Source organism: Rhipicephalus microplus, chromosome 9 (assembly GCF_043290135.1).
Source record: "Rhipicephalus microplus isolate Deutch F79 chromosome 9, USDA_Rmic, whole genome shotgun sequence".
NCBI classification, from domain to species: domain Eukaryota; kingdom Metazoa; phylum Arthropoda; class Arachnida; order Ixodida; family Ixodidae; genus Rhipicephalus; species Rhipicephalus microplus.
Genome location: NC_134708.1, coordinates 74659957 through 74674449, shown reverse-complemented (window position 1 = coordinate 74674449; position 14493 = coordinate 74659957). Strand labels below are relative to the sequence as shown.

Here is a 14493-nt window from a genome sequence, read left to right as displayed (position 1 = left end):
GCTGAAAGATGGAGGACAGATTGTGTTAGAAAAACTAGCCACCCTGTTTACGAGGTGTCTCCTGACGGGAAGAGTACCAGAGTCTTGGAAGAACGCTAACATCATCTTAATACATAAGAAAGGAGATGACAAGGACTTGAAGAATTACAGGCCGATCAGCTTGCTCTCTGTAGTATACAAGCTATTTACAAAGGTAATTGCTAACAGAGTAAAGAAAACATTAGAATTCAATCAACCAAGGGAACAAGCAGGATTTCGAACAGGCCACTCAACAATTGACCACATTCATACTATCAATCAGGTAATAGAGAAATGCTCAGAGTATAACCAACCACTATACATAGCCTTCATAGATTACGAAAGGCGTTTGATTCAGTAGAAATATCAGCCGTCATGCAAACACTGCGGAATCAGGGCGTACATGAAGTATATATAAACATTCTGGAAGAAATCTACAGGGGATCAACTGCTACCATAGTGCTTCATAAAGAAAGCAACAGAATACCAATCCAGAAGGGTGTAAGGCAGGGGGACACAATTTCCCCAATGCTATTTACCGCGTGCTTACAGGAGGTTTTCAGAAGCCTAGAATGGGAACAGTTAGGGATAAGAGTCAATGGAGAATACCTTAGTAACCTGCGCTTCGCCGATGACATTGCATTGCTGAGTAACTCAGAGGACGAATTGCAACTCATGATTACGGAGTTAGACAAGAAGAGCAGAAAGGTGGGTCTTAAAATTAATCTGCAGAAAACGAAAGTAATGTACAACAACCTCGGCAAGGAGCAGCGCTTCAAGATAGGTAATAGTGCACTTGAAGTTGTAAAAGACTATGTCTACTTAGGGCAGGTAATAACCACAGAGCCGAACCACGAGATTGAAGTAACTAGAAGAATAAGAATGGGGTGGAGCACATTCGGCAAGCACTCTCAAATTATGACAGGTAGATTGCTACTATCCCTCAAGAGGAAGGTATATAACAGCTGTATCTTGCCGGTACTTAGCTACGGAGCAGAAACCTGGAGACTTACAAAGATGGTTCAGCTTAAATTGAGGACGACGCAGCGAGCAATGGAAAGAAAAATGGTAGGTGTAACCTTAAGAGACAAGAAGAGAGCAGAATGGATTAAGGAACAAACGGGGGTTAAGGATATCATTGCTGAAATCAAAAAGAATTAAATGGACATGGGCAGGGCATGTAGCGCGTTGACAGGATAACCGCTGGTCATTAAGGGTAACTGACTGGATTTCCAGAGAAGGGAAGCGGGTTAGGGGGAGACAGAAGATTAGGTGAGCAGATGAGATTAAGAAGTTTGCGGGTATAAATTGGCAGCAGCAAGCCCAGGACCGGGTTAACTGGCGGAACATGGGAGAGGCCTTTGTTCTGCAGTGGACGTAGTCAGGCTGATGATGATGATTATTATTATTATCGGATACGGCACAGCGGTATTCCCAAATAGAAAAAAGAGACAATGGCCAGTCTGTACAGCTGTGAACGATTTGACCACTTTGTGTACGGACGCATAGTAATAGTCGAAACTGATCATCGCCCCTTGATTGCCATCTATAAAAAAGCAATAGGCGATATCTCACCCAGGCTGCAGTGGTTTTTCCTACGGTTATTGCGTTACGGCATCGACCTATGCTTCGTTCCATGGAAGCAGCTGGTGCTCGCCGACATGTTATCAAGGGCTTCAATCAAAGACGACAGGGCTGACATTGCGAGTGACGACGCAGACGTGCATGCTGTAAGTTTAGTGTCGTCACTTGTCAGTGACTACACGTGGAACGGGCTTATAACGGAAACCAGCAAAGACCCGTATCTAAGCTTTGTTCGTAACAGCATGTTTGCCGGCCTGCCTACCAAAGGACAGCTCAAGTGATTTGCTGGCGAGCTATCTGAAGTCAAAGGCGTCCTTCCTAAAGGCAGCAAGATTATAATACCAGCAAACATGCGGAAGGAAATCTTGGAAAACATCCACCAAGGACACGTTGGCTTGAATAAGAGTAAATTAAGAGCCTGGCGTTCAGTATTTTGGTCCGGAATGAATTCTGATATAGATGAATTTGATCAGACCTGCGCAGTTTGCAAAAAGTATGCGTACTGCCAGCCACGAGAGCCACTTCAAATGCGTCCTGTGCCATACCAAGCCTCGTGTAGGGTTGGTATAGACCTCTTCCACTACGGCAGAAAATCGTACCCCTGCTCCTACGACGACTATTCAAACTCCCTCGAAGTAGATATGCTCACAGAAACGTCGTCGAGAGCGGTCATCGAATAAATCGGGGCTATCTTTGCCCGATATGGTATCCCCATGGAGTTCTGTACAGACAATGGCCCACAATTTGCAAGCGAAGAATTTGCTGCATTTTCACGAGCGTACGAGTTCCGACATGTTTCCCCCCGTCCAGGATTCCCGCAGTCCAACGGGCTAGCGGAAAAAGGGGTACAAATAATGAAGAGGATCTTAGAAAAAAGCATGGAAGCTAAACAAGATGTTTGGCTGGGGCTTCTGTCGTACAGGACTACACCGCTTGAAGCCGATGGCCGATCGCCTGCGGAGCTGCTGCAGGGTCGGATCTTGCGCTCGTCGTTGCCATGCATCCCAAGGAAGCCCGGAACCCCGGTGTTCAAGCTCCGTTAAATGGAGATCAACAAGCGCCCACTGGCTCCTCTAAGGAAAGGAGATTCGTTCGAGTGGAGATCGGGACGTGGACTACAAAAGCAAAGGTCGTAGAGCCGTTGGCTCAAACACCGTCCTACAGCGTCCTCACAGAGGGAGGTAGGCTACTGCGACGTAACTGGCCACACATTTTACCCACTCAAGAAGCCTTTCATAAAGATCCTCTAGAGCTTGTGGAATGCGATGACGAAAGTGCTTCAACACAAGCGACACCAGTGCCAATGCCCACAGCGCCTACTGTGCCCAGATCTCCAACCTCTGCGTCACCTCTTCCGGCTCTGCGGAGGTCGCTACGGCAGCGTAGACCCCCTCGCCATCTAACTTACAACAAAAACTTTGAGCAAATGCGACGAAGCAGATGTGCAACCTGTGTTAACGACGGGACTGTCGCACAGATGAACCAGCGACGTAATCTACGCAAACTGCACTTTCTTGTGTTCTTTTCCAGTTCCATGTTGTCTCCTCTCAAACAGAGGGGGATGCATCGAGTGTGTTATCTGAAGCGAGCCCTCGCTATGCGCAGATGGTGCTCCGCGCAGGCTGTCACCCTTGCCCCTCACATGTACATAAGCACACTCGATTAAAGGCATTGAGTCGTTCTCCAGCAACCCGAGGCTGGCGTCTTGCTTTATCGCATCGCGCGATACAATACCAACCGCTTCAAGACCTAACAAGAGGCGGCTACATTCACTTATGACGGGACGCACGACCAACAGAGCTTCGCCCCTAAAAGGGCATGTTGAGCGCACCTCAGCATAAAGCCTCTCTGCACTGCATCCCCAAGTTTCGGTGCCCTTCTACACTTGGAAGCCTCACAACGTATTTATTTGATACTGGGAATCCCACGAGCAGTTATGCTTTTAGAAAGTTGTGAAAAAACACCAATCCATGTTACTTTTCATGTAGAGTTCATTAAAAAATATGAGCAAAATTTTATTTGAGTCGAGCTAGGTAGGTGTTAATCAAAAATAAGTGCAACACATAAATAAATGTGTAATGCAGTATAACTTTATTATAACCTGTTAATTATGCTGTAACTACTTTTCTATGAAGCTTTGACAAAGTTACAACCTTTTTTTGCGGTAATAAAATTTATTGTATCGATTGATGTGTGGGGTTTAACGTCCCAAAACCACTATATGATTATGAGAGACGCCGTAGTGGAGGGCTCCGGAAATTTAGACCACCTGCGGTTCTTTAACGTGCACCCAAATCTGAGCACACGGGCCTACAACATTTCCGCCTCCATCAAAAATTTATTGTATCAAAGATGATAAAGTGGACTGTACAGAGTAAAACAAATAAGGCTGATTTTAAGTTGACCATAGCCACTGTCATTAAAGCATGAAGTGTGTCCATTACCTTCAATGGAATAGGGGTCACAATCCTCGCTTTCTTTTAACTATAACTTGATCCCTGGCATTCACATTGTTTACCCATCGCGCAAGACGTTAGAAACAAGCACATTGGACTTGCAAAGTGTGTAAATAGCCATAGAAAGGCTGCCAGAAGTTAACACTGCTCTTACAGACAAAAATTACCACGTTGAGTAATACAGCATAACTATCTTACCTCCATAAGACTCTCCAGCGATGTAAAAGTCACTATACCTGCACTCGGTGAATATTCTCAAGAAGCGCCTAAGAAAGCGTCCAACCTGTAGAGCCACCTCGTCGAGTGTGCCAGGGTATTCTTCTTTTTCACTGAAGCTGTATCCTGCTCCTGCCGGCTGGTCAAGGTAGATGACATTAAAATCTCGTATAAGAGAATAGGTGCGGTGGTACAGCTTTCCATCAGCATCGATTCCCAGGGGCCCATTCGCAAGAAACTGACCAAAGAGCGAGGACACACCGGGACTACCTTGCAGCCACAAAAGCAGAGGTTTTCGGGCAGGGTTTACCTGCAAGTGTTGAACATAAAGAGAAAGAAGACACTATAAGTAAAATCAACTTTTGCGGGAAATGTGTTTTAATTGCAAGGACGGTACCTTACTACATGAAGAAAGCAGATTGGTAAGACTATAGTCGTTCGCGAAATTCCGAAATGATGAGAGGGGGACGCAGGGTTTCATCACAATCCGGTCATCTACCTGGCTAATTGTTGGTCGAGTTTGAATGGCCGCCTGTGGCACATTGAATAAAAATTGGTAATGAAATAATTACGTGCCCTGCATTCAGTCCCAGGTTTTCCGGGAGTAAAGGCGGGAAGTAAGCGTATGATAGAATAGAACATGAGGGGCCTTTCTACCGTCATTTGCCAAAAACCTTAGTTGCCATAACCCTGTACATTAAACAAGTCAAGAGGAGTAACACTATGGCTTGCGCCCCTCTCCACATAAGGGATTAGTCTTTGCGTCGGCTACTCGACTTCTCCGACACACATGGTTGCCCTGAGGAAAAAAAAATCACGGCATATTCACGGAGTGAATGATGATGAGTGGGGCGAAGCTTCGGAGGGTTTATTGGTAAACCGTGAATAGCCCGTCCGTCTGTCTATCCTTTTGTCTGTCTGTCTGTCTGTCTGTCTGTCTGTCTGTCTGTGTGTCTGTCTGTCTGTACATCCTTCCGTCCGTCCGTCTGTATGTCCGTTCGTTCGTCTGTCTGTATTTCTGTCTTTCTGCATGTCTCTCTGTCCGTACGTACGTCTATCTGTACATCCGTCCGACTGCCTGTGTCTGTCCATCCGTCCCCACCTGCTAAGTGAGTCATCGAACTAAGCTGTAGCGTACGAGCTGAGGGACAAACTCACGGCCTTAGGAGCTTATCCCCTCAAAATAAAAACAAACAAACAAACATCAAGCAAGCTGAAAACACAAAAGAAACTAACGTGGGAATGAATAGCTTGGCGGTAGGAGCTTTAAGTACACGCTGAAGAACCTCGAATAATAAAAATTTCTGGTGCCCTCTAATGCAACGTCTCACATATTGATACAGTGGTTTGGGTCGTTAATTACCAACAATTAATATTAATAGTGTACAGTGCAGTGTTACGGTGACACCCAAATTCTGTCTCAGTTGTAACTAAGGTATACTGAGAAGCATATTACTTGATGGATAACGGCACTTGGTCATAATTCACAGCCACGTCTTTCTATACTCTGTTTCTGTAGTTCCATGCAGCATTGTGAAAGCTGCAGTCCTCGACCAATCATGAGCACGAGCACATCTAAAAAAAAATGAAAGCATCTGTCCGAAAGGAACCATGGTGTGATGCGCAGCAAGCATCCCAATTGTGGAGCGCGAGCAGTATATATATATATATATATATATTATGACGACTCGGTTGTAACGAGGTTTATTGGTCGTGAACTCGGGAACGAACAAGCGCAACGGACCCGAAGAAGAAGCGCACGTTCCAAGAAGATGATGATTGTCAAGCCAGAACATATGATGATGATTGACTGCTGTTCGGATGAGGATGAAGCGCACAATAGATGCCTACACTGATTCCCCCCCCCCCCATGGAAGCAGCCAGCTTGGCCGCTGCGGGCGGGTAGTCAAGGTGACGAGGAACGTCGTGTGAAAAGCTTCATGCGGGAAACGTGTACAATTTCGGTGCTGCGGCAACGGCGGTCGGTTGGCACGACAAGAGGCGTCACACGATAGTTCACAGGTGAAGTCTGCTCTAAAACAACATATGGGCCGATGAACCGAGGCTGGAACTTGTCGCAGAGACCAGGTGTGCGAGTCGGTGTCAATAGCAGCACCTCGTCACCCGGTCGGAATGATACCACACGATGAGAGGTGTCGTAGACGGCCTTCCTTGCTTGTTGCGTAGCTTCCGTGTTCATACGAGCGCGCTGGCGGCACTGGGCAAGGCGAGAAATATATTCTTCGCAAGAAGATGGTGATAGAGGGCCATTGGTGTTGAAGAAGGAAACATCGATAAAGAAAGTAGGTGAACGTCCATAAACGAGATAAAATGGTGAGTAGCCGGTTGTGCGCTGAACAGCGGTGTTGTAGGCGAAAGTGAGGAACGGTAGAAGTTTATCCCAGTTTCTGTGATTCGGTTGAATGTATACGGCGACCATGTCGGCAAGAGTTCGATGAAATCTCTCGGTCAGACCGTTTGTTTGAGGATGGTAGCTAGACGCCATCTTGTGTGTGGCACCAGAAATGTGAAGAACTTCACCTAAAAGCTGTGATAAGAACACCTTTCTAAGGTCACTTAGAAGTACACGAGGAGCACCATGACGTAGTAGTATGGCCTGAAGGACGAAGTCAGCAACTTTCGATGCTGAACCAGTAGCTACTGAAGTTGTCTCGGCGTAGCGTGTCATATGGTCTACGGCGGTGACTATTCATCCATTTCCAGCACCAGTAACAGGAAGGGGCCCATAAAGATCGACACAGACGACCTCGAAAGGTGTTGTAGGGCACGTCATTGGCTGTAACTGACCAGCCGGGGGAGATGTCGGAAGTTTGCGAAGTCGGCACGGAGAGCAGGAACCCACGTACATTGCTACGCTGGTAGAAATCCCAGGCCAATAAAAGCGGGTTCAAATGCGGTCATAGGTTTTGTGAAAGCCTCGGTGGCCAGCAGTCAAATCGTCATGAAAAGCGTTAAGTACCTGATGTTGAAGAGCGCGTGGCAGAACAGGTACCCAGCGTTGGCCGTCAGGATGATATATGAGACGATACAGCACACCGTCCTAAAGTTTGAAGTGCTCGAGTTGTCGACGAAGGCGTGCATTGGGTGGACGCGTAGTTCCTGAGAGGTGGTCTATAATGCGCCGACAATACGGGTCAGCCTGCTGGCGAGAACTGAAGGGTTGTTCATCGTCGATTGGCGGTTGGTACAGCGAGGCGATCAAGGCAACAGAAGTGGGAGTCACGTCCGCACTGGTGTCGTTGGAGGTGGCAGCTGGAGTGTCGAACGACGCCGTAGGTAGTGGGCAACGAGAAAGAGCGTCGGCGTCTTGATGTTTTTTGCGCGATTTATAAATAATCTTAAACTGATACTCCTGTAGGCGTTAAATCCAACGACACAAGCGTCCGGACAAGTTCTTCATTGTAGAAAGCCAGCATAAGGCGTGGTGGTCCGTTACGATGGTGAATTGACGGCCGTACAGATAAGGACGGAACATTTGTATGGACCAAACCACAGCGAGGCACTCTTGCTCAGTGATGGTATAGTTTTTTTCGGTAGAAGTAAGCACTCGGCTAGCATATGCGATGACTCTTTCCCGTCCAGAGTTATTGCGTTGGAGGAGAACAGCACCTATACCGCAACCGCTGGCGTCGGTATGCAGGAGTGTTGGGGCGGTGTCATCAAAATGGCAGAGTACAGGCTCTGAAGTCAAAGCTTTTTTCAATAGGTGAAACGCCGACTGACATTCCTCGGACCACACAAAGGGTGCATTAGATGCAAGTAGTTTGTGAAGTGGCGCAGCTATTGAAGCGAAATTTCGCATGAAGCGACGAAAATATGATGCGAGGCCAAAAAAACTTCGCAAATCTTTAAGTCTTGTGGGGCACGGAAAGCGAAGGACGGCAGCGATCTTTTCGGGGTCAGGGCAAATACCGTCCTTGCTGACGACATGACCGAGAACTTTGATGGATTTGGTGGCGAAACGGCACTTCTTAGTGTTGAGCTGCAGACCCGCACCGGTGAGGCATGTTAGGACGTCATCCAAGCGCCTCAGGTGCTGAGAAAACGTTGATGAAAAGATGATAATGTCATCAAGGTAGCAGAGACACGTCTTCCATTTCAGACCACGCAGGACGGTGTCGATCATGCGTTCAAACGTCGCGGGCGCATTGCAGAGCCCGAAAGGCATCACGTTAAATTCGTATAGGCCATCGGGGGTCGCAAATGCTGTTTTTTCTTTGTCGTCATCGTGCATGGGAATTTGCCAATATCCCAAACGCGAATCAAGGCTTGAAAAGTATTCGCCGCCTTGCAGTGTATCAAGGGCGTCATCGATGCGTGGCATGGGATATACGTCCTTGCGTGTGATGTTGTTAAGTGCCCGGTAATCAACGCAAAAGCGTACAGAGCCATCTTTTTTCGTACCAAAACAACAGGGGATGACCAAGGGCTAGTTGATGGACGAATTATTTCTCGTTGGAGCATGTCAGCGACGCTTTCCTCGATGATTTTTCGCTCAGCGAGAGACACGCGGTACGGGCGGCAAATTACAATAGATGTTCCCTCATCTGAATGCGATGCGCTTCAGTGGTAGTGCGGCCCAACGTTGAGGAGCAGGTGTCGAAAGAATCGGCGTGTTTCGTTAATAACGCAAGCAACTGCTGCGCCTGGATAGCTGTTAAGTCATCACTGATAAGAGCTGTGAAGGGAGAGGATGAGCCAGGCTTACTCATAGAACGGTCGTTGGTAGAGGCAGGTTTAAGTGGCGTGACGCTGACAGGCTCTGCATCCACAACACAGGCTACTGCAGTGCCCTCTGGCAGGAGAACTTTCTCTGGCGTTTCATTCGTAGCACTGACGAGCGTGGAGCCATGGTGAAAGCGTACGACACCTGATGCAAGGGCTATGCCTTTTGCGACGCAAGTCGACGAAGGGGACACCAAGACGTCACCGTGGTCGATGTCCTTAGAGATCGGGGTCACAATTCGTTCTTGATGTGGCAGTAGTTCGAGATCTTCGCGAGCGAACAGGCGTAGTGGCTTGTAGACGCCTTCGTCGATCATGGAGTCCGTATTAGTTAAGTGCAGAATCCGTTCACCACAATATATGGCGGCTGAAGAAGAAGATAGGAAGTCCCACCCTAGAATTAGCTGGTGAGAGCACCGGGTAAGCACAGTGAACTCGATGTAATGCAAAATGTCATCAATAAACACACGAGCAGTACAAAAAGCAAAAGGGCGGATAGTGTTCCCCTGGGCTTCGACTAGATTGGGTCCATTATAAGGTGTCATTACTTTTTTCAGGCGTTTGCACAAATCATACCTAATCACAGAAACTGTAGCACCGGTGTCCACCAAAGCGTCCACGAGAATTCCTTCCACCGTAACAGAAACCATGTTGAACGGGCGCGCTGGAGGAATATGAGTCCTACTGTTACATGCAGTTTCTCCTCCGAAAACTGCATCATTTAGTTTTCTGACCAGTTGTCAGTCGTAAATGAGGCTGGCCGAAGAAGAGAGGAGGAGCCGACGGAAGGGCGAAGGTGATCGGCGTCGGCTTGAACGGTAAGTGTTCCGCGTCTCAGTCGACGCGGGCGGAGATGGAGACCGCTGCTGTCCATATGAATAACGCCGAGCGTAAGAATCCCCACTGGAAAAGTCCCGTTCATGCATGTCGTACCCGTGACGCTCGTCCTGCTGGCGCTTGCGGCAGAAGCGCGATATATGGCCACGATATCCAGAGTAAAAGCATGTTGGGCGAGACGGGCGCCAAGGCGGGTAGTAGAGGGCGTTCGGCGCACCAGGAGATAGCGCACTCAAGTGGACAGACGGAGGGTCGGGTGGGATTGGCCGGAAGTGGACCAGTGGTGCAGCAGCAACCGGCGTGAATGATGGCAGCGGCGAAGTAGAGTTTACGTTGCGAGGAGGCGCGGCCGCAACTTGCGCGTACGTTGGAGGGCTAGACGGAGGTGGCCGTACGTAGGCTGGACCGGTGAATGATGTTAGTTCCTCCCTTACGATGTCACGGAGGGCCATGCTTGAAGGCTGTGTGACAGATGGAGAAGGTTGTGAGATGCCCATTGATTGAAGTTCTTCTCGTATGATCTCCCGTATCATGTCACGCAGGTCCCGGTCTGCTTGCTGTACGGTGTTCACTATTGCCCGACTGAAGGCGAACAGAATCAAGTTCATCGAGACGCTGACACGTAGAGACGACGTCAGTGACAGTAGAAGGATTCTGGGCAACAAGGACATTGTAGGCAATGCTTCCGATGCCCTTCAGGATGTGGCGCAGTTTGTCCGACTCGGACATCGAAGAATTGACGCGCCGGCAAAGCGCAAGGACATCCTCAATATAAGATGTGTATGACTCGCCGGGATGTTGTTGGCGAGTATCTAGGGCCCTCCTCGCTAGAGCGGATCGAACGGCTGGCGTGCCGAATACTTGGCGAAGCTGCTGCTTGAAGGCAGGCCAGTCGGTGAGGTCGATCTCATGGTTCAAGAACCATGTCTTGGCAACGCCCGTGAGATAAAGCGATACTCGGCGGAGCTTGTTAGAGTCGTCCCAGTGATTAGTTGCGCTTACTCGCTCATAGTTATCGAGCCAGTCCTCCACATCTTCGCCGCGGAGACCAGCGAAGATCGGAGGGTCACGCTGGTGGTTTACGATGTAAAGAGGAGGGGCTTGCGGCGCAGTGACGGCTTGCGGCGCAGTGACGGCTTGCGGCGCAGTGACGGGAGCAGAAAGGGCATCCACCCACTCACTCTGAGACATGTTGGCGGACTGAGGGTCCAAGCGGCAGCCTGAACGGAGCTCCAGCGAGTAGGCGTTGTAAGGAGAGGTACTAGGAACGTCAATCCACCTCCACCACGTATGACGACTCGGTTGTAACGAGGTTTATTGGTCGTGAACTCGGGAACGAACAAGCGCAACGGACCCGAAGAAGAAGCGCACGTTCCAAGAAGATGATGATTGTCAGCCAGAACATATGATGATGATTGACTGCTGTTCGGATGAGGATGAAGCGCATAATAGATGCCTACAATATATATATATATATATATATATATATATATATATATATATATATATATATATATATATATATATATATATATATAATGAGATATAACAGACAGTAATGCCTTGGCATTACTGTCTGTTATATCTCATTATTATTGTGTTAAAAACACGGAAAAACGAGCCCTTAGGTATACACTTCTTTCCCTTATATATATATATATATATATATATATATATATATATATATATATATATATATATATATATATATATATATATATATATATATATATATTTATATTTATCATAGCTACGGAGCCGAAACCTGGAGACTTACAAAGAGTGTTCAGCTTAAATTGAGGATGACGCAGCGAGCAATAGAAAGAAAAATGGTAGGTGTAACCTTAAGAGACAAGAAGAGAGCAGAGTGGATTAGGGGACGACGGGGTTAAGGATATCATAGTTGAAATAAAGAAGAGGAAATGGACATAGGCCGGGCATGTAGCGCGTAGACAGGATAACCGCTGGTCATTAAGGGTAACAAACTGGATTCCCAGAGAAGGGAAGCGGGTTAGGGGGAGACAGATGGTTAGGTGGGCAGATGAGATTAAGAAATTTGCGGGTATAAATTGGCAGGAGCGAGCACAGGATCCGGTTAACTGGCGGAACATGGGAGAGGCCTTTGTCCTGCAGTGGATGTAGTCAGGCTGATGATATATATATATATATATATATATATATATATATATATATATATATATATATATATATATATATATATATATATATATATATATATATTGATAGTACACCTTTAGTGGTGAGCAGAAGAGACGTTTACTTTGTGGAAAACGTAGCGGTAGAACCGACCAGCTGTCAAGCGGAGCGAGCGCGAGCAGCAACAACACTCTTCCTTCTCTTCTTCAGCTGGCGTTCCGGCCTGTGCCAAATATCAATGCTACAAATCACTCCCCCCTCAGAAAAGGAGCCATCCTGGCGACCTATGGAACGGGTACGACGGGTGGGTCGTAGTGCGGCTTCAATCGATCTACGTGAACAGTCTCGCGGCCTCGATGCCGTCGGTCTGTTGATGGTTGAACCGGCTCAACAATATAGTTAACCGGTGAGGCCTGACGTAGGACTCGGTAGGGGCCTTCGTACTTCGGCAGTAGCTTGGTGGAAAGACCAGGAACAGATGAGGGAACCCGAAGCCATACCAAGGCGCCAGGCGAGTATGACTGCGAAGACAGGTTTTCGTCGTGACGGTTCTTCTGGTACGCTTGATCTTGGGCGGTTAAGGAACGCGCGAGTTGCCTGCATTCTTCTGCATAGGTGGCGACTTCAGATAGAGTTGTGGATTCCGAAGCGTCTGGATGATACAAGAGAATGGTGTCCATGAATGAGGAAGGTTCGCGCCCGTAAAGGAGGAAGAACGGAGAGAATCCTGTCGTAGACTGAGTGGCGCTGTTGTAAGCGTAAGTTACAAAGGGCAGTATGCGGTCCCAGTTGGTGTGATCAGCGGACACGTACATGGATAGCATGTCGCCCAGTGAGCGGTTAAACCGTTCGGTCATTCCATTCGTTTGCGGATGGTATGCGCTGGTTGTCCGATGCACAACGTTGCATTCGCGAAGAAGGGCTTGTACCGCTTCGGAGAGGAACGTACGGCCGCGGTCACTGAGTAGCTCACGAGGCGCGCCATGGCGTAGAATGAGATTGTGAAGGATAAATAAGCCAACTTCACGTGATGTGGCCTCTGGCAGCGCAGCAGTTTCAGCATAGCGTGTCAAGTGATCAATGGCGACAATCACCCAGCGGTTCCCGTTAGGCGTATAGGGAAGGGGACCGTACAAGTCAATTCCGATGCGGTCGAAAGGGCGGGAGGGGCAAGGCAACGGCTGCAGTTGTCCATTGGCTATGTGTGGTGGGCTTTTTCGGCGTTGACATTTGGAGCACGAACGCACGTACTGTCGGACAAAGCGGTACATTCCGCGCCAATAGTACCGCAGCCGGAGACGTGCATACGTTTTTATCACACCGGCGTGGCCGCATTGAGGATCCGCGTGAAAAGAGTCGCAAATGTCGGCACGTAGGTGGCGAGGAATCACAAGCAACCACTTGCGGCCGTCAGAAAGGTAGTTGCGACGGTACAGGAGTCCATCGCGGATGGTAAAGTGTCGAGCTGTGCGCTGCAGTGAACGATTGGGCGTAACTTGGGACGGCTGAGACAGTAACTGTATCATAGAGGCTATCCAAGCGTCTTGGCGCTGTTCATAGGGCATGTCCGCGTACGAAAGTGCCACAGCATCGAGGCTGGATACAGAAGTACTTCCGTGTTCATGGGGAAGTGGAGAGCGGGAGAGAGCGTCGGCATCTGAATGTTTGCGGCCTGACCTGTAGACGACACGGATATCATAGTCTTGGAGGCGTAACGCCCAACGAGCGAGACGGCCAGATGGGTCTTTTAGTGACGATAACCAGCAGAGGGCGTGGTGATCAGTCACGACGTCAAATGGACGGCCATAGACGTAGGGTCGAAATTTTGTGATTGCCCAGACGATGGCTAGACATTCTTTTTCTGTGACTGAATAATTCTGTTCAGCCCTAGTAAGAGTGCGACTGGCATAAGAAACGACGTACTCGTCGTATCCAGACTTGCGTTGAGCAAGAATAGCGCCAAGTCCGACTCCACTTGCGTCGGTGTGTATTTCTGTAGGGGCATCAGGATCAAAGTGACGGAGAATCGGTGGAGATGTCAGCAATTGACGTAGTTTCGCGAATGCCTTATCGCAATTGGAAGACCACGCCGAAATGCCCTCGGTGTCAGAAAGTAGCCGTGTTAAAGGGGCCATGACAGATGCAAAATTACGGACAAATCGGCGAAAGTATGAACATAAGCCGATAAAGCTCCGGAGTTCCTTAAGTGTCGATGGCTTCGGAAACTGGGCGACAGCACGGAGTTTTCCAGGATCAGGTAGAACGCCGTCCTTACTGACAACATGCCCTAAGATGGTGAGCTTCCGGGCGGCAAAATGGCACTTTTTCAAATTTAGTTGGAGCCCAGCATGTGTAAGGCAATGCAGGACACTTGCGAGGCGCAGAAGATGGGTATCGAAGTCTTTTGAAAAAACGACGACGTCGTCCAAATAGCAAAGACACGTCTGCCATTTAAGGCCTCGAAGTATGTTGTCCATCA

At 48.4% G+C, this 14493-nt stretch overlaps 1 protein-coding gene across 1 annotated transcript in view; it reads right to left on the bottom strand.

The window, feature by feature from the left end:
* LOC119164757 (venom serine carboxypeptidase) overlaps positions 1-14493 on the bottom strand; it is a 63496-nt gene that overhangs the window by 20915 nt on the left and 28088 nt on the right. The window contains exon 2 of the mRNA XM_075874497.1: positions 4257-4584. Coding sequence (XP_075730612.1) covers positions 4257-4584 — 328 coding nt within the window. The remainder of the gene's footprint in view (positions 1-4256; positions 4585-14493) is intronic.